The 25,601-nt window shown below is 43.5% G+C and overlaps 1 protein-coding gene across 4 annotated transcripts in view; it reads left to right on the top strand.

Moving 5' to 3' along the window:
- Positions 1–25,601, top strand: part of LDB2 (LIM domain binding 2) — a 1,323,491-nt gene that overhangs the window by 971,834 nt on the left and 326,056 nt on the right. For all 4 annotated transcript variants that reach the window (XM_085642378.1, XM_085642376.1, XM_085642377.1 and 1 more), the window contains exon 5: positions 12,195–12,278. In XM_085642378.1, the coding sequence (XP_085498504.1) occupies positions 12,195–12,278 (84 nt within the window). The remainder of the gene's footprint in view (positions 1–12,194; positions 12,279–25,601) is intronic.

Genomic DNA, 25,601 nt, shown 5'->3' on the forward strand with positions numbered 1-25,601 from the left:
GCAGACTGGCAGTCCTTCTTCCTGGCAGTGCACACCTCAGTTTGGACTTAGCTACATACAAATCAGTCTTGATCCTGCTCGAATCGGAACAATTCATCCAGAACTGCCAAGGCAGATCCTCCCTGAACCGGAACACAAAGAACCCAGGACCAGTTTCGCCCTTGTTATGGGCTCATCAGCTGGGTATGGTTTGGTTCGAGGGACATAGTGTGCAACAGTCCCACATCTGGGCATACCCGTCCCACTTAGGGCAACACACTAGAGTGGTTGGGATCAAACTGAAGTGGCATGGTTGCCAAAAACGATGGACTGGGATGCAGCCCGTGTGATTGCTAGTAGCTGAGATTAATGCAAGCATTCTATCCATCTCCTTATTATTTTTTTATTTGATGCCCTACGTGCACCGGGTAGGCCCAGACGTGGTTCCAGGGCTCACTGTGCCACTGAAACAAAGCTATACTGACTGAACAGTCCTAACTAGGGTGAAACTGGGCCTAGGTTACTTGTGATCCCGTTCAGGGAGGACCTTGCCTGACAGTTCGGGCTGGACTGTTCCCATGCGGAGCTGGGTCAAGACTGATTTGCATATTGCTGGGTCCAAACTGAGGTGGCATGTTGGGAGAAAAACAATGGATTGGGATGCGCCCGGTCGATTGCCAGTGGCTGTGATTAATTCAAACATTCCATCCATCACCTTGTTGTTTTTGTATTTGAGCCCTAAGTGTGCCGGGTAAGTCCAACGCGGGTCCCAGGCTCACTGTGCAATTAGAACCAAGCTATACCTGGCTGAGAAGCCCTAACTGGGGCAAAACCGGTCCTAGGTTGCATGTGTTCCAGTTCAGGGATGACTTGGCCTGGCCTGGAATGTTCCCTTGATGAGCAGGGTCAAGACTGACTTGCATATTGCTAGGTCCAAACTGAGGTGGGACGGTGAATGGAAAACGTTGGATTGGGATGTGGCACAAGTGATTACCAGTGGCTGAGATTAATTCAAGCATTCCATCCATCACCTTGTTGTTTTTATACTTTAAAAATGTGGAACTTTCAAAATTGTAATTTAAAATCCGAATTCACCATAAGTTAGGATTTTTCATTGGAATACCAATTGGAAATAACAGTTTATTAAATGTAATATTGTAACTCCAATGTTATCCTATGGGAGAAGCAAGCCTTGCAGTAGTGAAAAACGAATTTAAGAGTAAAACTTAAAAGTGCTTGACCCACGTTTTTAAATACACCGCACACTGCCCTCTGGGCTGTACATGGGTTACCCTAAGGGTGAAGTATATATATTAAAAAGCAAGGTTTGGGCCTGGCAAAAGGCTTATTTTGCCAGATTGACTTGGCAGTTTAGAACTGCACACAAGCAGCAATAGCAGGCCTGAGACATGTTTAAAGAGCCACTTAAGTGCGTGGCACAATCAGTGCTGTAGGCCCGCTAGTAGCATTTAGTTTACAGGTCATGGGCACACGTAGGGTCACTTTACTGGGGATTTACAAGTAAATTTAATATGTCAATTGAGGATAAACCAATGTTTGCATGTTTTAAGGAGTGAACACATGCACTTTGGCACTAGCTAGCAGTAGTAAAGTGTGCAGAGTCCTAAGGCCATCATAAACGAGATCAGTAAAACAAATGGAGGACAAGGGTAAAAGGTTTGGGGAAAGACCACCCTAAGGCTGACAAGTCTAACACATATTCAATCAATGGTTTGCCAAAAGAATTGATGAATTCCATTATGAATTGCAAGGACGTGATGATGGCTCCTTTCACTTTCCCTTTTTCTTGTAATTGATAATGAGCTGCAAAGTGTACATTGCAACATCTTTTTACATGTGCAGCCTTGAGTTGTGCAAAGCCCGCAGTTACGTGAATTGTGAATTGTAGGCTTTACTACTGAAGTTCCTTCTGTTTTACTGAACTATTTCCTTGTATCTAAACCAATTGAAGATTCCCTTATTTTTTACATAGTATATCTACTTTAAATTCCTCCTGTTGCAACACATTCTTCCTGTATAATTAAATCAATCACCATATAGGAATTGTTGTTAATATAGATCTCATGTCTTCTTCATTTCTGCTGAAATTTGCCAAATGATCCTTGCTCAAGCAGAAAGAATTCAGAGTCCAGGAATCAATGTTTTTCAATATGAAGCTGGTATGGAGGATTAGATTAACAATGGAGATAAAATATGGAAAAGATATATGAAACAATTTAACATTTTACAGTCCAATAGACTTCATAGGAAACATAGCATTATTCTCCTATAAATTTTGAAAAGAGAGAAGTAGTTTCTAAATTTAATACAAAGGACTGTGAAACTATCTTCAAGAGGATTGTAGTGAAAGGTGGAATTGGTTCCCTTCTGCTATTCAACTGAAATTTCTAATGAATTTGTTAAAATGTTTTTCATAATATTCAATGCGAAATGTTTAGTGGATGATGGATTAGTATAATCATGCTGAACATATGGATGTTATTTCTCCCAGAGTGCATGGCACATTGGCAAAGTGATCCTACCCTCTATATTCTTGCTCTAGTCCTTTCCCTTGGGATACCTACTACCTTTACAGCCCTGAATTGAATACAATAGGTGCTGATTAGGAAAACTCCTTTGAGGAGTCATCTCGAGCTCTCATTTTCTTTTTCATATTCATCATTTCTGTTATGAACGATAGCGTAGCCAACTTTGGCTCCTGGGTTATCTGAGTCTTGGACAATCTTGCCCGTTTAAAAAATGTCTCATCACATTATTCTAACCCTTCAGCTCCTTGATACTCAGCTGATGTTAGTATTTGCAGGCACCAATGTAAGGCTTTGCAAGAACATGGCATTTAGATAACAGTCTTGCTATACAAAGGCTGCATCTGTCCACTCGGAATATGTACAATAAGAAGCTCAATTCTGTGTCAGCTAGCTTCTACCCATCAAGTAATAAAGATGCACAGAATTCAGCAAAAGAGGTCTTTGGGATTGTTAACTCATTAATATGGCTTCCAGGTTTCATTTAAAAATGGTATCATAACTGATGTAATACCAACAAATGAGACCTTTGGTTTTCAATAGAAACTGCAAAAACCCCACGCCTACAAGTCCCTCAACAACATAACACCCAAATACCTCAACGAGAGAATATCCTTCCACGTACCCAAGAGGAACCTCTGCTCCACCGAACTCGCCCTGGCAGAGGTCCCCCGCATCCGCAGAAATAGAACCGGCAGGAGAGCTTTCTCCTACATCGCAGCCAAGACCTGGAACAAGCTCCCTGTGAACATCAGACGCTCCCCGACCCTGCACATGTTCAGGAAGGACCTCAAGACCTGGCTCTTCGACTGATCCCGAGCCGCTTCCCCCCCCCCCCCCCCCCCCCCCAGCGCCTTGAGACCCTCACGGGTGAGTAGCACGCTTTACAAACCCCTGATTGATTGATTGATTGATTTATTGATTTATTGATTTTGCTGCACTTCTACTGCTTTGGTAGTCTCTGGTATCAAACAGTAGAAATGTATCCCCAACCTCTAAACACTTTTCTGTGATGAGTGCTTCTGCTGTCAACCACTCTGGCCATGCTAAGCCACCAAATATGCCATTGTGACCATCTACAAGGTCCCTGGACTCCATTGTTGGTGCAATGCTCATATCATATGGGTTCAGTTCACTGTTAACTGCATGTTGCTGCATAGTTGTCAGCAGGTTTGCCGCTAACCTCTGAGCAGGGTCTCATTCCAGAGCAATTGGCCCATCCATGTTACATCCTCTTTCACAAGGAGCAGGACAGAGCTTTGCTATCTGAAAACCCGGGTATCAGGTTTGTGTCAAATAGGATCATTGTGCAGTTTCATCTAAGACTGAAGCATGGGCCTGTTTTGAGCCTGCACACTGTTATAGATATATCCCCAGGATCACCAAGTCCAACTGTCATTCCTATCGTTTCCATGTCAAAATGAAGTTTGGAACTTATGGTGCCGACACTACGCAATATCACTACGCAATATCACTAGTACATGACACTGTACTCTATTTAATGGAACATATTGAGCTGTCCTTGTTCTCTTCAAGGTGGAAAATGCAGTATAGCAGGCCAATGCTTCGGTGCAGGATGAGGTTGGTGCGTCCTGTAACTTACGTGCTGTGCCCTTGAACCACAGTGCAAGCAGCGACGTCGATGTTGGCATGGAGCGGTGTCATCGGGGATCCCAGGGCGGCGGTGTGAAGTGAGGCAGTGTGATGTGCAGTGCCCACAGGTCGTGGTGCAAGCAGCGGCTTTGTGGCCGCGTCGAACTGCGTCATCGATAAGACCAGGGCTGCGGTGTGAAGTGCGGCAGTGCCCTCTGTGGTGCCATCAGGACACGGAGCCTGTGGTGGTGTCAGTGACGGCATCGGTTGCTTTTTCTTATGTTGCAGCACACAACACACAGTTCTCAGTGCTGGTAGCAGATGAACTTAAAGTCTTTGCTGTTCCTGAGACTTCTTGAACAGGGACAGATATCCTTTCAATAGTGAAAAATTAAATACACTTCATTTCACTATCAGGACATGTCACACACACCAGTGCATGCCCTACCTTTCACTCACATTGCACCCTGCCCATAGGGGTACCTACGGCCTACCTTAGGGGTGACTTACATGTAATAAAAGGGAAGGATAGGGCTTGGCCAGTGGTGCACTTGCCAAGTCGATATGGCAGTAAACACTGCGCACAGACACTGCAGTGGCAGGTCTGAGATACCTTTAAAGGGCTGTGGGGGTGGCACAACCAGTGCTGTAGGCCCACTAATAGCATTTGATTTACAGGCCCGGGCACTCTCAGCGCACCTCACTAGGGACTTACTAGTAAATCAAACTTTGCAATAATGGAAACACCAATCCATAACATCATTTACAGTAGGAGCACTTGCAATTTAACACTGAACAGCAGTGAAAAAGGGTGCAGAGACACTAAACCAGCAAAAACAGAATCAAAACCATGAGGTCAGAAAGCAAAAAGACAGGGAAAACACGCCAAAAATGCCAGGTCTATTACAATGCCAATGGAGGTGATCTAGAATGTCGGCATCATGCTGGTGGTACTAATTAATGTAGAACTACTAATAGATGGGCGTGGGGTTGGTACACTTGATTTCACATTGTATTATGTTGGTGCTCAGTTCCAATGGGTGGCCAAATGGCTAGCAATGGAAAAATCCACAAAAAACACATTGCCAGTGTAATCCATTCTGGCCCTAGTTAGTATTTGATGTCATGCAAGACAATCTGTACTGGGAAAATCTTTCACCCATTCTCTTAAAAGCTTAGCTAGGCATGGTTGGAACAGTTGTTTGAAGAGATACAAAGTAACAATAGCTTTTGCACCAGATCTCTGCATTCAGAGTGACCCAAAGTTCTACAAAGCACCATGGCTGCTTGATAGAAAAGTGTGGCACTAGGGAGCATACAATGTGCGGATCAACTCTATGAATCCTCGACCTTTGCTAATACTAGATCGGAATATGGTATCTCAATTGGCCAATTCATAGTGTTTGGGTCTATAGTGAAAGCAGCATCTAAAATGTGGAGTCATAGCATGGTTGACCATGAGACATATGAAATTTTACAACTGATTTCGGAACATGGGTCTAGCCAAAAGGATGTGACATGCCTCTAATCAAATCTTCCCAGTTTGGTTTGAATGACTTGAAAATCCATTGAGTAGCAGCCACAGACAGCGAGACATTGGATGATATATGGTCTAAGGCGGTGTGTTGTGAGCTGATTTTTGGTGGGTGGCAAAAATCTAAGTAATAAATAAAGATACCTTTATGTCACATTTGATTCGCTTAAAAGACAGAGGTCAAACGTCAGGTTATGTATTTTGACAAAGTGCTGAATATGTATTTTTTTAACATGGGGTTGGTGTTTACAAACCTCTCTCACTTTGCAGTCAGAGAAACAGAAGTAAAGTTAATTATGTGACAATCTTGCTGGGGTACAGGGAGTGTGAAAAGAAAAGCACTGGGACGATCGATCAGGCTTTCAGGCTACTGCTCATATTTTGGAAGGTGGTCCTTATTGGAAAGGGTAGTCTCTACCTGGCATTTATTGATCTTAAGACAGCATTCGATCTGGTCCCAAGGACCAGATTGTGGCGGACCCTTGGAGACATGGGCATTCCACCCCTAATTCTCAATCTACTGATTCGTCTCCATGAGAACACCTACGCCCAGGTGAGATGGGGAGCCCAAGGTCAGCTGACAGATCAGATCCCCGTAGGCAAGGGAGTCCGCCAGAGTTGTATGATGGCCCCCACCCTGTTCTCTTTATACGTGAACGGGGTGGTGAGGTTTCTCCAGGGAGATCCAGATGATGCCCCAATCCTGGTGGGCGACAAAGTGACGATGCTCCTATTCGCTGACTACACCTTATTGGTGTCAAAGACTCCAGCTGGGCTCCAAAAACTAATGAACAACTACCTATCCTACCGTGAATCATGAGGTTTAGTTATTAACGCCACCAAAACGAAGCTCATGGCCTTTAACCCCCACAAATACTTCAGGAACAATCTTACTTTGAATGGCACTCCCTTGGAGAGAGTTAGAACTTTCGAGTACCTCGGCATTCGACTCTCTGACAAAATTCATTGGGGGCCCCACCTTGCAAAAATGCTTTTAAACCATAAACAGGTAACCGGGCCAATAACCAAAGAACATCGTTCCTCGTACAGCAGGCCGGTTGCCCCGGCTCTCGTAGTTTATGATGCTAAGGCAGTTAGCTCTGCCCTCTACGGAGCCGAGCTATGGGGGTTCGAAAATATCAAAGAACTAAGTAAGTCTGAGCATAAATTCCTGAGGGATTTGGTATCGGTTCCATGCAACACCCCATTAACACCTCTAAAGTATGACATGGGCAGACGGTCGATAAAGGACATCGCCAAGCTCCGCCCTTTGCTCTTCTGGACTCGACTGAGGCGTACATCTGAACTTGACAACTACGCTGCAGCCAGGTCGGAGGTAATGAACTTAGATGTAGGCAACAGGGTTAAGTGGATATCATACGTAAAGAAAACCATGACACTACTTGGCCTTAAAGAGTCCTGGGACACCCAAATCCCCCCAAGCAAGGAGGACCTTAAGCGCCATTATTGGGACTGGGATGACCAACAGGAGCATAGCAACCCACATAGGGGGAGATTAACAGACGAATTCCTCATGGCTAAGCACACTAGAGGATGGGAGCCTTACTTGGACGGGATCCAGGTCCGATGGGATAGGGCACTGTATATCCAGTTTAGGTATGGCTCCCTCCCTGTCAATGCCGTCACATCAAAGTGGCACTCAATTAACAACAGAACAGAAAGCTGCCCTTGCTGTGGAGCATTGCTGGAGAGTGTTGCCCATGTCATGTTCGCTTGCCCTGCCTATCAGATTGCTAGGACCAATTGGCTGAGACCTATCTGCAGTGGCATGGGCACTCGTGATCATCGAACTGCCCTCCGCATTTTAAAATCTGAACCTAGTGTCCTCTTTTCTTGTGGGGTGGCCAAGTTTTTGAGTCACGCTTGACTACTTAGGCACAAAGCCCTGCGAGGGGCGACCCTACCCTAGGCCTTGCTCCACTTATACGGCAATAAAAATGTATGTGATGTCCTTTTTAATATCTTTGTAGATTAGCTTGCAGGCCATTTCTCATTTTAGAACATCTCTCATGAGGGACATAACAGCACCACATTATATAAAATGGCCGTGACGAACTGTGCAACACATTTTTTTTTTTTTTTTACTTCCCCATTTTTCACATATCTAGCTTGGTTATTTGTTAGGGTACGAATTCGTTTTAATCTCTGTACATACATTTTATGCACTGACGTTTTTAGCGCTATTTGTCTTTTCCCCAGATTTTTTTCATTTTGTTAAAATGCTGTATAATAACATCCTTAGCGAGCTTGTTGCATTTATAGGTTTGTTATTCATGTTTTTATCCTTTGTATAAGTACCAAACAATACTTTTATGACACAAGATGTCGAAATAAAACTATTGATGATGATGATGAGAAAAGAAAAGAAAAGCGGTAGGATATCGTTTGTTGTAACTCCTGTAAATGAACTGTACACATTCAGAGGTTAGTGAAGCAAAAATGAAGCACATTTTATTGTAAATAGGAAGTGTTCTGGAACAAAGATTTTAATAGGATCAGAACAAATTAAGACACTTTACTTGGTGATGCATAAATGATAAATAATCACTGGAACCCATTCCCACAAAATATCATTTGTGTGAAATATAGTTTTATCAGTAAAATTGTATGTCTGCATAAATTTGGTGGCCATTTCAAATGAAAATGTGCTGTCTGTAAATGACAATGCACTACCACATGATGCTTTAGTTAAAAACAAATGCCCACATCATGTCCATCAATGCTAGGTTGGTTGTATTTTTCTACAAATTGGGCCATAGTTCTAAACAGTTTTGGAACCACTGGTCTAATTGCTATCATGTGGTATATGGTGCCCAACGTTTCCGGGCTTTTGGAAGTAATTTACACTGGAGGAAATGTAGCTGGTTATAATGGAGATCGGTTGCACTCCATAAGAAGAATGTGCCAAACACTATACTAATCGGGAGGAAATCTCTGTCGCAGATGGGTGGAAGTGGAATTTTCCCAGCTGAGATAAGTGGAAGTGAGTCAAGATAAACCAGATGTGGCCTCCCTCAATCAAGTAAATGGTTTAAAGACCTGGCTATTTACCTGCGTGGTTTAAAGACCTGGCTATTTACATGCTCCTTCTAATTTGCTACCTTCATAGTGAGTCGTGGTTATAGTACCTAGTACCTAAAGTGCTGGGAGAATCTTTAAGTAGCTGTGCGCATTACAAGTGCCATTGATTTGATTTGAGTTGAATGGTTTGTGGTGTGTCCTGTCAGTGTTTGAGTCTAGCTGAGATATTTACTCAATGATGAGGTAGGAATGATGATTCTTCATCCTCCTTCGAGTGTCCAGCTACCTACTCAATGCATTACTTTTGACATTTCACCTCCTGATGTTAATCCTCTGCTCGCTTTAGTGTGCCGCTTGCAACGCCTGATACGTTTTTTGTCTAGGCAGTTGTAACTGGAACCATGCCTTTCTGTTTTTTATTGTATAGTTCATCATACACTGATGAGTGTGTGTAACTGAGTCATGTGGCTTTGTTGTGCTATATATGGGAAGTTTTGTATTGGATAATTCACACAAGTCTGTTTTCTTTATAACACAAAATAAAACCTTGCATCAAAAACATTGGAATCCCTATGCCCCCTCCCCCCACTTTTTTGTTCCCTTCCACTCCTGCTCTTCTAGAACACTGCAATGTATCCATTTTTTTCTGAGGTGTCCTCTGTTTTGAAAAAGTATTTAGTGGTTTAAAAAAAACGAGTCCTAATGGTTTAGAAAAGCCTTTGGTCCTTAGCAACTATTACCCTATTTCTCTACCATGTTTCCTCTCACACTTTTGGAAAACATGTCAATTCCCAACCTTTCAAGGATCTGGAATCCAAGGGAATTTTCTATTCTGCTCTGTCAGGTTTTTTATTATTGCACAGTACTGAATGAGCTGTTCTGGCAGCGTCTGATGATCTGCCCATTGCCCAGGATTTGGGAAGCAAAGCCACCCTGGTAATTGCAGACTTAGCTGTAGGACTGTCAACAGTATCATTCTGCTTTCTGATGACTCGACTGTCCTTCGTTCAAGTTTATGGTTCTGTCCTGACATGGTTCCCCTTGGTTGTTCCACTTGGTTGTTCCACTTGGTTCTTACACAGCAATTTCATGTGGTCCACCTTCCCCTGTTTCATTCTCCTTTCAAATATCTGACTTTAATTTGCAGCTGAGTACTCGTCCCCAAGTTGCACTCTTTTTGAGCTTTTTTTTATCCAATTAGCACTTCTCATCCAATCCATGATCTGTCACCTAGTTAAGGCCTACACCAACACACTCAAATTATTGACAGTCTAGATGGAAACCTAGGCTAGTCGAAGGCCAACAACATCCGCACATGGCTGTGTATGGTAGCTAGCTGGTTGAGAGTTAATGCCCTCAAGCTTAATGCTAATGAAATGGTTGTTTTGATCATCTGCAGTACTCCCTGCATTTGAATGTTTGTGTGATGGTCATTTGTCATCGGTTCTCCTCCTCAATCATTCCTTTGTGTCAAGAATCGTACCTTAGGTTTTCTTTCAACAATACTCTTTGTTTCTCCTCTCATATAGCTAGTGCTGCTGCCATTTCCTTCTATTATCTATCATGTGCATAAAGGTCTGCCTGTTATTGGGTGAGTGCTAAAAAATGTGTATTCAATCCATTATCATTTCCTGCCTAAATTATGGAAATTCCTTTTAACTGGGATTAACCAAATACCTAACTGCCCATCTCCAGGTGCTGCCATTCACCTTCTTCCTAATTTTTCTTTGCCCTGTACAGTTTCTGATCATCTCTCGATTGGCTCCCTAATGAAAAGAGATTGTGTTTATGGATCTTTGTATCTGTCACTGAGTCTCCTATAGAATGGACCCCTTCTACATTCAACACTATTTTTTCTCCTTAAATTCTAGTGTGCTGCTGTCAATTCTCCCATATCAATCTTCTGCATGTCCCTATGATAAAGAAGGGACGGTGTGTGATTGCATGCCTATCTGTTCCTGTCCATTTCTGTAAGGCTTTGAGAACCTGGTTGTTCCAGTTAGACTTGCATTTCTTATGACTTTGCCTAATTGTAATCTAGCTACACCAGGTAAGCCTTTGCGGTAACAGCATGCTTAACAAATCCATAGAACATCATATGCTGTACACATTCCATGTACCAGCAAATAAGAGAAATGCAAAAGGAGTTTGGAAAACCATTTAAGGTTGGGGATAAATTGGCAATCTAGAAATAGGTTAAGAGTTCAAACAATATAATGGTTGTGAAAATAAGTCCTACTAATTTTTGTCATCAAATAAGTTGATCATAAATAATGTATATATTTCTTCTGAAAAACACAATTTATTTCATAACAACACATTGAAAACATTAGGTAATCTTTAATGAAATAACCCTGTCAGAAGTTATACTTTTGCAACACTTTCATGCTAAAGTTACCTCCACATTAACTTTAAAGCAATTTACCTCAGATTTGGAGATAACATGCACATTGTATAATGTTCCTCCTTTCCAAGGTGCTCAAAATGAAAATTCACTATTTTCTACAAGGCAAAAATATTCCTGTTGAACATCAGGGGGCACAATTTACACCTGACGTGCAATCTCAATTTGGGTGCAAACACGAGTTTGCTTACGAATCACGGTTTGCCTAGCATTTCTTATCAGGGACATCATGCTTAATGGGCACCCACTGGTAGGTGGTGCACCACAAGGAACATATTGTCACTGTTGAACAAATTTGCAAAACAGCTACATGTGCAAATCTACATTTATGGTGTATTTTAGAGTTTGGCAGAGCTGGAGTTCCACTGTAAATAAGCGGTGGTCTGGCACATCACAATAGCCGTTCCCCAGCACTATATGGAGTAGGAAGAATTGCTGGCTTAACAGCAGCAGAGGCTTTGCCACAGGGACATCAGGTCAAAAGTGACAGTGGACTGTTTTTCCTACCCAGAACTGCCATGTGAATATGCACAACGGCCAATTTCTCAGGAGAACACTGCCTGTGTGTCATGGTCATTGTTTCTTTATTGTCTAGAAACAAACTCCTGCTTTGGGAGTTTGTTTCTTCTAAACATAAAAACTTTCCTAAACAAGTGCAAACAATATGGCACCCACTCGGTACAGCATCAGTGCTTTAAATGGAGCCAACATTCCATCGAAGGCATGGATATCTTTGCCTGACTGGTGGGTATCTATAAACTCCAGCCCTCATCAGGGGAGCAGAGGCCATGGCTTTAATCATGTGGATTCTACAACTTCTGCACAGTCTGCTTAAATAAGTGGGATGCTGCAGAAGTACTCGTGGTAGTCTACAGCTTACACAAATCCCGCGGAGTACTCCATTGGGTTTTGGAAGTCCCACAAAAGCCTGAAATTCTTCTTCAAATATAGGAGAATATTTACAGTTTTCAACTTCCAAGGGATATCTGCAAATTGTACGCATCTCCTTTTATATAATGTGATAACATGACATTGATTCTGACTGACTCAAATGCACTATTTGAACAGTGAAAGTAACAGTTCTTTCTTTTCAAAGGCACAAGACCCTCAAGTGCTGGAGCAGCTGTCCAAAAATATCACCCGAATGGGCTTAACCAATTTCACCCTCAACTACCTCAGGGTAAGTGAAAGTGCACAGCTAGTTTAATGTTGTATGTTGCCTTGGAGGTTTCTGCAAAACCACAAGAAGAGGTGAGCTATTTTTAGAAGGATGAATGCTACAAAAATGATTTCTATGATTAGGTTGTAAGATCTTATGGCTACCTAGAAAAATTAAATGTAGCATTTAACCCATGGCTGAGGAATATAACTGTTGTTAGAGGCCCAGAACCATAGTTATAGATCCGAGCCACAGATGAGTATCTGAATTGAGGGAGAGTGCCTTTATCAATGGGTTTACGAATGCAAAAAGAAGAGTTGATGGATGGAATGTTGAACAATTTCAAACACTCACCCCTGATCAGAGATCTGGGCCTAAATCCTTTGCTTTTTTTGCTCACCGCGCCACCCCAATTTGGACCTAGTCATATGCAAATCAGTCTTGACCCTGCTCCCCATGGGAACAGAACAGCCCGAACTACCAAGCCAGGTCCTTCCTGGGCCGGAAAAAAGCTTCCTAGGACTGGTTTCTTTTGTTGTTGATCAGACAATTATATGCTCCGCCTATGCTGCTCAGGCAAACCTTTCTTACATCCTAGCTACCAGCTGTAAAATGATCACTATGTGAAAACTGCTCTCATATTATTGTAGCTGCAATATGCGTGGATATGGTAAATTACCTGATATGTCCACAATGTGCAGAATGTATTATCAGCTATTAAATGTACTCGTAAATGTCAAAAAGCCAACAAAAATAATATTTTTTTTAAATCAGGCCCTAAGATGGTGTTACTGGACTTGTAATGACAATGTTTTCCATATGTTGAGGTACTTAAAAATATGATGACTTGGCTGGCATATGATGGGAGTATTTAGCGCATGGTGGCACAAACTGTCATGGGATGGGATGCCTGGTCTAATGAGGATGATGACGGCCATATAATGCAGTACCCGCACATGTGATGACCATGAATAGCATATGATTGGAGTATATAGACCCATGTTGGTAATAAATGTCAAAAAAAGTAGTAAAATGTGCATATAATGCTAATGCCTGCAATATGATGGGGTTCTCCCTGGGCAAATTACCATAACTGCTGGCATGTCTTGGAGGTACCTTCACCCATGATGTAAATTACATTTACAAAATACAGTACTTGCATAAAACATTGGCACACAATGAGAGCAACTGGAATATGAGTGGGAACACCTCGTATGTGGGTACATGGGCATAATGGTATCAATTACAATAAGAGGTTCCATCTGGAGTATATTTTTGAAGATTTCAAATCCGCTATTTTGTGACATTTACACTGTACTATGGGGACAATAATGAGTGGCCTCAACGACAGTTATTCTCCACATTTAAACATATTTTTCGGTTCATCTATGTACGTCCGGGTGATGACAAGCCAGTGTTTGGTTCCAAAGTTAGTTTATTTACCAAAATGAAAGGATTGTATTTGAAGATGAATTGAAAGCCTTTTGAAACAATTGCAGGTTTATAGTTGACGGCAATTAGCTAATTCTCAAAGAAAGGCAAAGCTACAGATTAGGTACAAATATTTTCAGAAAAACAGGAGTTGATGTTTGAGGACATAGTTAGTGTATTTACTGAAAATGGTGTGTGTGGAATGGGGTTCTGACCCACATGGCCCCCATAACACTTTTGCTTTTAGGCCACCTAGTTTTTGTAAGTTCTGCTGTGAGTGAGTGTCGTTGACAGAGTCCTACTCACTGTGAGTTCCGGTTTTGAGAGATAACCACCAGTCCTAGTCTTTTAAAGTAAGGGTCGCTGATGCACAGCTTCGGTACAAGTCCCTGAGCTGGTTACATATGATCACATGTGCACAGGTGTTTCTACACTTGTGCAGTCTGAGCAAGGGGGGCTGCTATCTAACTCAGCCTTATATCTGAACACATGTAACTTGACACATATAAGACTTTTAATAAATTGTTGATGCTCTGTGAAAGCCTTAGAATTTAACTGGGCATTCAAAAAGAGCACCCCAATTATATTTTACTATAGCTTGAGTCTGTCATGTTTTACTGAAAGTGTGTAGTGCTTTATTGTATTTACACTGTAGGCATGAGCTATACAAAAGTAACACATTTGCTTTAGCTAGATCCCGAGAAGAGTTGAATGTTTCCTTGTATAAATAAACCAAGGTCAGCCCTTAATTAGATTTGAGCTTTGAGCGACCCTGTTAAGCCAAGCAAATTATCCTGCTGGCCAGTAGATAGATACAAACTTTCCCCACACAATATGCCCATTTGGTTGGCGCTAAGTCTGTTCCTGGACCAGGAATATGATATGGACAGAATCAGCGTATGTTATTTCATTGACACAGCCAGACAAGTCTAGGCATGCTCTTACCCAGAAATAAACAAAAGGAGGCAACCACACCTCTGGCACCCCTGATAGGAGAGGCTTTCTATTGAAGTATAAAGGGGAATTGGCCAGGCAGCTATGGTAGCTAGGGGCAAAGCTAAATGCTACCAGAGAGACCTCTGAGCACTTGAAGAGTCCCTCTTGAAAAGGCACAAGATGCTGTGCCGAAGGAATGGGACAGGGGAGTTGTGTTTGTGTCATCTTTGGATTGGTCAGAGGTGCCCACATTCTAGAATTTTCTACCCTCCACTTAAAAGCCATGCACAAGGAAGATATTTCTGAAAATATTCTGGAACTTTGAGGAACCGCACAACTGGAAACGAGAAAAAACCTGGCTCCTGCTGAAGAAAATGACCCAAGGACTCTTGACACCTTATAAAGAGAACAACTGAAGGACTTCTGACTATTGATGAAAAAAAGAACTGAAGGAACTCTGATTTTGTCTGGCACCTAGGGACTAGGGTTTATCTCCAGGGCTGGTGCCTCCACTCCTTTTGGGAGACAGTCAGAGGATGAGCTTGCTGGGGACTCTGGAGGCAAGGGTGCCCCTGGAACTTATGTGACTGATGCTGTGGTGGGACAAAAAGGAACAACTGACTCCTGCTGGATGCACATATGTCCTGCAATTAGCCAGATGGTTGTGCGTATCTTCCTTCAGGGTTGCAGGGTATAAATCAATCAGGGATTGTAAGCACGCTACTCACCCATGAGGGTCTAATTCGCTGAGGGGGGGGGGGGGTCCGCAGATCTGTTTAGCCGAAGAGCCAGGTCTTGAGGGTCTTCCTGAAGGTGTTCAGGGAGGGGGCCCGTCTGATGTCTGCCGGTAGCTCGTTCCAGGTCTTGGCTGCAATGCGAGAGAAGGATTTTCTGCCTGCTCTGTGGATGCGTGGGGTTTCGGCCAGTGCGAGGTTGGAAGATCGGAGTTTTCTTTTGTGTACGTGGAAGTTGATTCTGTCGTTGAGGTATTTGGGTCCATTGTTGTGTAGGCATTTGTAGGCGTGAGTGAGGATTTTGAAAGTAACTCTTTTCTCCAAGGGGAGCCAGTGGAGACTTCATAGGTGTTGACTGATGTGTTTGTGTCGGTGGATGTCGAGGACGTGTCTGGCGGCGGTGTTCTGTATTGTCTGGAGTTTGCAGAGTAGGGACTTGTTGATGCCGGCATAGAGTGTGTTTTCATAGTCCAGTCTTCTGGTGATGAGTGCGTGGGTGATAGTCTTCCTTGACTCAGAGGGGATCCACTTGAAGGTCTTGCGGAGGATGCGGAGGGTGTTGAAGCAGCTGGAGGTGACGGCGTTGACCTGTCGGTTCATGGTAAGTGATGAGTCGAGTAGGATGCCGAGGTTCTTGGCGTGGTCTGAGGGGGTAGGTGGGCTTCCGATGGCAGTCGGCCACCAGGTGCTGTCCCATGCAGAAGGGGTGGTACAGAGGACGAGGACTTCAGTCTTCTCGGCGATGAGCTTCAGGCAACTGTTGGTCATCCAGACTGTGAAGTCTTGCATTCCTTTCTGGAAGTTGAGTTTGGCAGTGGTGGGGTCTTTGGTGAGGGAGAAGATGAGCTGGGTGTCGTCGGCGTAGGATAGGATGTTGAGGCCGTGTTGTCGGACGATGGCTGCGAGGGGGGCCATGTAGATGTTGAAGAGGGGGGGCTCAAGGATGAACCCTGTGGGACCCCGCAGGTGATTTTCATGGGGTCAGAGAGGAAGGGTGGGAGTCTGATCCTTTGGCTTCTTCTGGTGAGGAATGATCGGATCCCGTCCAGGGCTGTTCCTTGCATGCCTGGTTCGGGTAGTCTGGCGACTAGTGTGCGGTGGGAGACGGTTTCGAAGGCCGCTGATAGATCGAGTAGGATGAGGGCAGCGGAGTGGCCTTGGTCCAGGAGGGTGCGGATGTCATCTGTGGCGGAGAGTAGGGCGGTCTCTTTGCTGTGGTTGCTTCGGAATCCGGATTGGGATGGTCGAGGACGGCGTTCTCTTCAATTAATCGTGTCAGTTTCCTGTAACTGTTTTCTCTGCAACTTTGGCAGCGAAGGGGAGGAGCAAGATTGGCCAATAGTTCTTGAGGTCGGTGGGGTCAGCTGTGGGCTTCTTGAGCAGAGGTCTGACTTCTGCGCGCTTCCAGTCTTCTGGTAAGGTGCCTGTTTTGAAGGTGGTGTTGATAGTGCGTTGTAGTTCGGGTGCGATGGCAGACGCGACTCTGTGGTAGATGTGAGGGGGGAAGGGGTCAGTGGGGGCCCCCGAGTGGATGCTTTTCATGGTCGAGGCGGTGCCTTCGGCCATGATCAGTGTCCAGTTGGAGATGGTGGGCTGGCTGGGGTTTCTTGGGGCTGGGGGGCCATCTGTGGTGCCTGGTGGATAGTCGATGAAGTTGTCGTAGAGGTTTTTGATCTTGAGGTGGAAATAGGATCCAAGCTTGTCGCAGAGGTCTTGGGATGGGGTGATGTCTGTGGCTTTGCTGCGTGGGTTGGTGAATTCTTGAATGACACTGAAAAGTTCCTTGGAGTTGGTGGATTTGGCCAGGATTTTGTTGTGGATGAAGTTCCTCTTGGTGGCTCTGATCTGGTTGTGTTAGTCCATCATGGCGCCCTTGTGGGTGGTGTGGTTTTCGGTTGTCTTGGTGTTTCTCCAGTTCTTCTCTAGGCGTCTGCAAGTGCGTCTGGCTTCTTGGGGAGCGGTGGTGAACCAGGCGGCTTTCCTGGGGCGTTGTCTGCTGGGGTTGCATAGCAGGGCGAGCTCGTCTGCGCAGTCGGAGATCCAGGTGTGGAGTTCTCTGGCTGCGTCGTTTGCGTCGGGTGCCCAGGTGTGGTTGTCTCGGTTGAGGATGGAGTTAAGTTGCTTGTCGGTAACCTTGCCCCAGTTCCTTCGTGGTGGGTATGGGGCTGGTTTGGGTGCCTTGGGTTTGTTGATGGCAAAGTGTACGCAGTGGTGGTCAGTCCATGGCGGCTGCGTTGTGTTGCTGAATTAGATGCTGTTTCCTGCCGCGAAGATGTGGTCGAGGGTGTGTCCTGCTCTGTGGGTCGGTGTGTTGACGAGTTGTTTAAGTCCGATGCTGGCGAGGTTGTCACGAAGGATAGTGGAGTTGGGGTCGCTGGGGTTGTCGAGGTGGACATTTAGGTCTCCAATGAGTATGTAGTTTGTTGAGTTGATGGCGTGGGGTGCGATGAAGTCGGTGATGGTAGTGGCGAAGGGTGTTCGGGGGCCGGGGGTCTGTAGATGAGGGTTCCTCGGAGTGTGGCTTTAGGGGTGGTCCGGATCTGCAAGTGCAGGTGTTCGGCAGAGGGGAAGGTTTCGCTCAAGGTGGTGAGGCTGAGGGTGCTCTTGTGGGTGATGGCGAGGCCCCCTCCTGGGTGGTTGGGGCGGTCTTTCCTCTGGATGTTGTATCCGTCTGGGATGGCAGTGCTGATGTCGGGGCGGAGGATGCGTTGGTCCAGGTCTCTGTGAAGAAGGCGATGTCGGGCAATAGAGAGTCGAGTAGGTTTCAGATTTCCATGGCGTGTTTGTGTACGGAACGTACGTTGAGGAGGATGCATTTTAGGGTGTCGCCGGTGCTGGCATCAGCGGTGTTGGAGGCCGGGTGGCGGTGAGGGTCTCGCGGCAGTGGAGGCAGGAGAACTGGCCATGGGTTGTGTTCGGCGAGGCCTGTTGGCATTCTCGAAGTCTTCCAGGGTTGAGTGCGAGGAGGGTGGTGGTGTCGTAGCGATGGGTTGTGGAGGTCCAGGGTTACTGGCGCTGGTTGCGGTCGGGTCACGGACAGGCGCAGACTGGCTTGCCTTTGGCAAGCTTTTGGCATGCCGGTGGCGCGCCTGCTGCGCTCATCCGCTGCACGACTGCGCAGCGGCCCCCATTAAGTAGGTATGACTGAGGAAGACCTGGACCAAAGAAAAGTACCAGGAACCCAGATAGAGGAGCGGGCCTGGGTATCACCAAGATGCCTTAGTATTGGCCTGAGAGGAATTGAAGGGGAAGAGACCAGGTCCTGAGCAGTCCAATAGCTGTTTTACTAATAGCATTAGTAAAACAGGTTCTAGAAACTTCAAGAAACTTGTAGAGGTCAGGAGGCCTGAAATGAAAATTCCTGTGGCCAAATGGAGAGCCGGCCAGACCACCTGAGCTTGTCCTCCAGTCCAGATCTTGCGTCATTCACCAGCTACCCCACAGGAAGGGCAGGGTCACCTGATAAAAATGTCTGAAAAATAGCAATGAAATCACCCAGCAGGTACATCAGAATCCTGATCAGCTGGCAGAGATTGCCCCAAGTGTGCATGTGCATTCTAAATAAATGTGTCTATTGGTGTTGCGGTGCACAAAGGAAGGAAGTGGCACCACAAAGAGAGGAGTTGTAGGTTCTGTGGGCTGCCAGGAGTGCAGCAGTTTCCCAGGCACTTTAATTAACAATTGTGGGCAGCTACCCTATTCTTCTGGTTGGAAACATGTATGATCCTGGTGTATTTTGTTAACTGTTGTGACTGTCAGTGTTATGGTTCTTGGTTACAAGGCCCTTTGTTGCTAGGTTTTGTGGTTGCTTACAGGAATTGTAACAACAGTTACCATCATACAGCACACTGCATAGTTTTGAACATTGGAACATTTATTAAAAGCAACAATATTAACTGAATCATTGCAGATACTGTTGAACACGAGTAAGAGTGCCAAATGTTTAATCATTGATTAAATTTTGTTCTGACCTTTTAATTCTACTTTTAATTATTATGGTGGTACTTTATCAAGGTTAGAAGGCCTGATTTGTATGAACTGTGCCCCCTATATTCTGTTAAGCACATGTAGATGGGGGTATTGTAGTTTTTAGGCACAGGGCTTGCTGACGCTCTGTTGGGCAAGCCTCCAGGGCAGGGGTTACAAGGTACATTTAGGAGGTTACCTGGCATGTAAAACCTGTCTTTAGTGTGTGTCTATTGTTGGCTGTGTGACGCGTTAGAGGCTAGCAACACTTCCACATTCAATTCTGTATATAACTGCAAATTTGTGCTTGGTATTTTGGTAGAGTGAGTGGTCGAATACTCTTCCTTTTTGTTTAAAAACACTGATTGGACAGCAATTTGTTAAGTGTTCTTTGTTGTATTTCTGAGTGTTTAAGATCTGTATAACATCTGCTGTCTGAGGTAAAACAAATGTAATATCTGTGTATTGTTTGTTTTTACCACCCTGCAATCCATTACATTCCAGCAAATTATGGTACGGGCTCTGCTAAAGAAACCCACCCTCAATCCAGAAGATCACTCTAGCTACCGCCCAATTTCATTACTTCCCTGGGTAAGTAAGGTGCTAGAGAAACACATAAATACCCAGCTGACACAATTTCTGGAAAACCATGCACTCCTGGATCCATCCCAGACAGGTTTCAGGCCAAAACATGGTACGGAAACTGCTTTGCTGGCAGTCGTCGAAGAGTCTCGAAGGATACTGGATCAGGGGGGATCAGTGGCAGTGATCCTCCTTGATCTAAGTGCAGCCTTCGACACTGTCAGCCATGCCACTCTGCTGAACCGTCTGCAAAACATCGGTGTCGGAGGCGACGCACTAAAATGGCTGGAATCATTCCTGCATAACAGATCCTTCCAGATCTTCGATGGGGACATAACATCAGTCAGAAAACCCCTAGACTGTGGAGTACCACAGGGCTCCTCTCTGAGCCCTGTGCTCTTCAATGTCTATATGAAACCATTGGCTGGGCTCGTCGAACCGTCAGGCATAAAAATGGTATCATATGCCGACGATACCCAGCTAGTGGTTTCATTGACTCAGGAAAGCACCGGCCACACCTCAGGAAACCTGATGAACTGCCTAGAGGATATAAAAAAGTGGATGACAGGCTCTTCATTAAAGCTGAATGGAGACAAAACGGAGCTCATGCTCCTAGGCTCTGCTTCACCCACTCTATTCCCCCCTATGTGGCCTGGATGCTTGGGCACCCCTCCCACCCCCAAAGAGAGTGAAAAAAGCCTGGGAGTATGGCTGGATAAAAACCTCTCCTTCTCTACCCAGGCTACCAAACTATCCGCTATCTGTTTTGGCTTACTTAGAACATTAAGGAAGGTCCTCCCCCTCCTCCCAACGGAAGCCAAACAAGTGGCAGTTCAGGGCCTGATCCAGTCCCGGCTGGACTCAAATAACGCTCTGTATGTGGGAGCCCCAGAGCTGTCCATGCGAAAACTGCAGGTCGTCCAGAACTGCGCAGCCCGCGCGTTGTTGCAGATTCCGAGGACACAGTCTGCAAAACCCGCCCTGGTCGCCCTACACTGGCTCCCAGTAAAGCAGAGAGTGGCATTTAAGGCACTATGCATCGCCCACCGAGCTTTCTGGGGGTCCGGTCCTAGGATCCTTAACAAACTGGTCACTCAATACCATCCTAACAGAACTCTCCGATCTACGGAAGCCTTTCCAGCCGTCGTCCCAAGAGTGCGGAGAGCCAGAACCGGAGGAAGGATGTTCTCCTTAAACGCTGCGAAGATGTGGAACACACTCCCGCTACAAATCAGGTCCAATCCCAACCTACTCTCATTTCGCAAGCAGCTGAAAACTTACTTGTTTGCTAGGTCCACCTAAAGCTCGTTTTCCATCACTCATCAGTTCTGTTTTTTATGCCTTAGCGCTTGGACGCCCACTGGGCAGCAATCGCGCTTTACAAATCACAATACAATACAATACAATTTCCTTTAATAAATGTGCTTCAGAGTGCATCATTTGACCATTTTCTTTTCTAGAATTTCTTAAGCGAAGATACTTCCAAATTTCCCATGAAGGTGTGGAATTGTCTACAGGCCATGGATTAGTGGAATAGTTTGTGTGACCCTTCTGATTTTCCTATCTGTTTACCTATTTCCTTTTAGCCTATATCTTTCACATCTTGTATTCTGAAAAGCATAATTTGGCTGTCAGTTTCTCAAAGGTTTTTAGGGAGATCAGTGGACAGGTTACTGTTCTCAAACCGCACTTCATATGTTTTCAATTCTTTTGCCCATATTACATAGACATAATCCTGATTTTCATTTATTATTTAGTAAACAAGGTCATCGTACACCATGTACTCCAAATATATTTTTATAATTATGATGTCTCAATATTAAACTGAAAAAGACATTTCATAATCTTTATAAAGCAAGCAATCAGTTCATATAAGTAAAGATTTGCAAAAATCCTCATAAAATGTATTTTCAAAAGGTTCTCAAACAAGCTCTCATTTATTAAAAGCCTTAATGCCATAGAATCTTTTTCCATCAAATTAATTTTGATGTGCCCACAGGAATGTCATTGCTATGGAAATGGCATGCTTAATAAAAAGTAGTCTTAGCTATTTTTACATATTTTATGTCTCAATGGAAAACATATCAGTTTTAGTCTAGAATTCATGACATAAGCTCTTTTTTAAGGAAAGCTTTGCTTGAGCATGTATAAATATATGCCAGAGACTGTTCCAAATCCATTGTTTAAAGGTACAATGACAAAAAGGAGAACGAGGTCCAGATTTAGTTTAGTTTTATATCCCCAGCCTACCTTTCCCAATTTCCATGAGGAGTCAGCAGTGATTTTCCTCATTGAGAAAGCACTCTGTCAGTTAGGGAGAGAGCAAGCATGAGCCCTGCTCCTGTGTGATATACAGAGTGGGGTTGCACAGAAAGTAAAGATTGCCACTGTAACCACCGTCTCTACTATATATGCACGAAATGCACTCTACAAACAGAATCTTACCTCGTTCATGCCACCAGAAAACATGCTCATTCCACTCTGTCCAGATCGAGATTCCCTCCAAGCAAACAAACTTTCTTCCTCAAAAAAGCAATAATAAGATTATTATCTCATTTAAAAACTTTCCTGTGTGTCCTTCATCCTCTGTACTGGCTGGTTCAGACCAAGACCCCCATCCAACACTTGTTCTTTCTATGTTTGCCCCACATGTGCAAAGTGTACATGCTTGAAACCAGAACACATGGAAAGGCCTCCTAGCTAGCTTCCAAACACGATATATTTCGCTCATTAGTCATATATGGCATCCTTACATTGCAAGATAATTCACTTATGGGTACATTTGATAATTGAAGTCATTAAATCTTTCAGTCAAACACCTAATGACCTAGGAAAGATTGATAAGAATACAACAGCACCAAAAAGCAAAATAACATCATAAAAGCATGCTTTCCACTTCAGGAATCCCCCACTGGATCTGAAAGATGCTTATACTCAAGTACATTTCCCACATATACCATTAGAGTCACCCATGTTAAAATGTACCTCTACATTGACCCCTACTGGACAAAAGAAATTACATCACTCACACGAACTTTCACTCAACACCTATAAGTCACATCAGAGTGGCTAGAAATCCAGGAACGTTCAATAAAGCAGCTTATTAATATTCCTCAAATAAATGTACCCTATACCAATCTTGTGATTGAAACCTCAATCCACTCATTTGTTTCACACTTCAAAACTACGGGCCAGCTTCCTCACTGCCATAACTGCTGTCATCTATGATCTTGAGCGCAGGTTCCAAAAAAAGACAATGTCACCCTTAATCGATCTCCTGCTTAAATTGATGTTATTAAAGGTAAGCTCATAGATGATTTATTTTTTATAATGGCATTGTAATGGGCCTAAAGGCTCTTTAAGTCATATTTTCGTTGATAGCCCTCTTATTGTTTTATACTGGTCTGATGTTTGGGATATGACCATTAAGATTTCTAGTATATTGGATTCCATGTCGTATAGTTTGTTTATTTGTAAATCACATGTTCTCTCATTGTGTCTGTCACATAAGAATTTGTTTAATTTTCCTACATCTTCTTTGATGAAATCAATTACTGCTAATTTAAAAGATGCAAAACTATTATGTATTCATATATGGCGGGCTTAGATTATTTCAAATAGACAAGTAAATTGTTCAAATATACATTATTTTGGCTCTTGATTCAAATATTTCCAATTGTCCTTGATAGCATGTTAATATTCGGTTACTGGAATGATATTTTTCTTCACTAATGATCAATAAGGCCATATAGATTGTGTTTACAAAAACCCCTAATAGCATAATTTGTTATTTAGTTACTCTTTTTATTTACACATGTAATATTTAAGATAATTGCCGAGTGCGTATGATATTGAGAGAGACGCTCTAATGTAAAATATTCCCATTTCAGAAAATCATCTCACCCTACTTGTTCACATAACTCTTACCTCTTCTAAAAGTGCATAAACTATTTTACTATCTAACTACTGACCTTGTCCAAAAGTATATTTTAATGGAGTTTATTATGTATTGAGGAAATAGCTCTGAAGTAGCAGCCTCGAATTTTGAATAGAGGAAAGCTGCCTCATCCAATATTGTACGATACCCACACTTAAGAAAAAGTCTATTCTTGGTAATCTGATCATAGAGGTAGAGACAAATTAGGTAATTTAGCAGATATAGAGAATAAAAAAATTGACGAAATCAAGGCTTTGAATTCCAGTGATGTCAATAGACTCAATAGGATATTCAAGGACTCTATGAAATCAGATGAAAGGAAAGCTCACAAAAATGATAACTAACACCAATGAAGAGGTATAATAACTCCTCATTTGCAATGACACATATCTAGCCGCACAAAAAACGGAATCCCATCTCTCGTTAGGTTCAGTGCAAACCATTCCCAATCAGGTGACTCTAGACTGTGATGCCAGAAATGAATCCAGGTAGAAATGCAGGTGGTCGCATGATAAAATTCTCCTAAAACCATTTAGAGGTACTCCTGACACGCTAGCTGCACAATATAAATACCTGTCTAGCACAAGAATCTGTCCCTAAATTTTTAAAAATTGGTCATGATCATTCACTCGTCAAAAAATAAAACTAATACTATCAATGAACTCACAGACAACTATTCATGACAGTTCTAGCTTTTCTAGTGAAATTCGGGACAAATATGTAGGAATACAAGTGAATGACTCGATCAAACAAAACAATTTTGTAAGAGAACACAAACTTGCCATCTGGTCTACCCACATTATGATGATCACATTACTCAAGTTGGTAGAAGAGTACAAGCTGCCCATGTTCAACAGAGGGAATTCTTACCTACAAACCTAGCACCAGATTTTGATGCAGTTGCCCACAACCTCCTCCAAGCCACCATTCTCATTATAAAAGTCAAAGGGAATACTCTGCTAAATGGGTTCATATTTACCTATCTACTTAATAAAACAACACCGATGACTTCCAGTGTATCCCGAGCTCCATTCTGGTCTATCTATCCATTAATATACATGTTGAGCCATGGATCAATGCATTAATAAATCTGGGGTCTTTTTCCATCAGCATGCTGAGTATTATCTAACAATTAACTCATCCTAGGTGCCTTCAGATCCTGCCTCATATAAACCCAAACTTGAAAGACATAGACAAGAATCCAACTAAACTCTTGAATGAATGAGATTCTCCTCCTGCCCCAAACCCAAACTAAAAGACTTCTGATATTTTATCACTGGCACTTGCAGAACTAGGAATTGTATCCAAAGGTGTAACCATCAGCAGATCATTTGTCTTTATCCTGGACTTATATCTACAGCTTGACTTACAAATTATGGTTGGTGCCAGGAGTGCAAAACATCAACTCAGACATATTAAGTAACAATAAACTCTGCATTTTTGAAAAGTCGCAATATGGCAGTACAAGCCAGACCCCTCTCGCACATTGACAATGGACGTGCACTGCTTATGGCATTTTTAATGTATACTTCACCCACCTGAAGGCGTCCAGACTCTCTTTAGCACACCTCATTTCAAACACAATAGTTAACCATATCATCTGTGCTTTAGCTTTACTAAACTGACTCCTCTTCGAGGCCTGTGCTCTACATAAAATTGCACTGATCACTTACGAAGCGCTGAAGCCAAATACTCATAGATACTTAGGCCAGCAGTTAACCATCTCAGGGGTACAGAAAAATGTGGGAAGCAACATTT

Source organism: Triturus cristatus, chromosome 2_2, assembly GCF_964204655.1.
Source record: "Triturus cristatus chromosome 2_2, aTriCri1.1, whole genome shotgun sequence".
Lineage (NCBI taxonomy): Eukaryota > Metazoa > Chordata > Amphibia > Caudata > Salamandridae > Triturus > Triturus cristatus.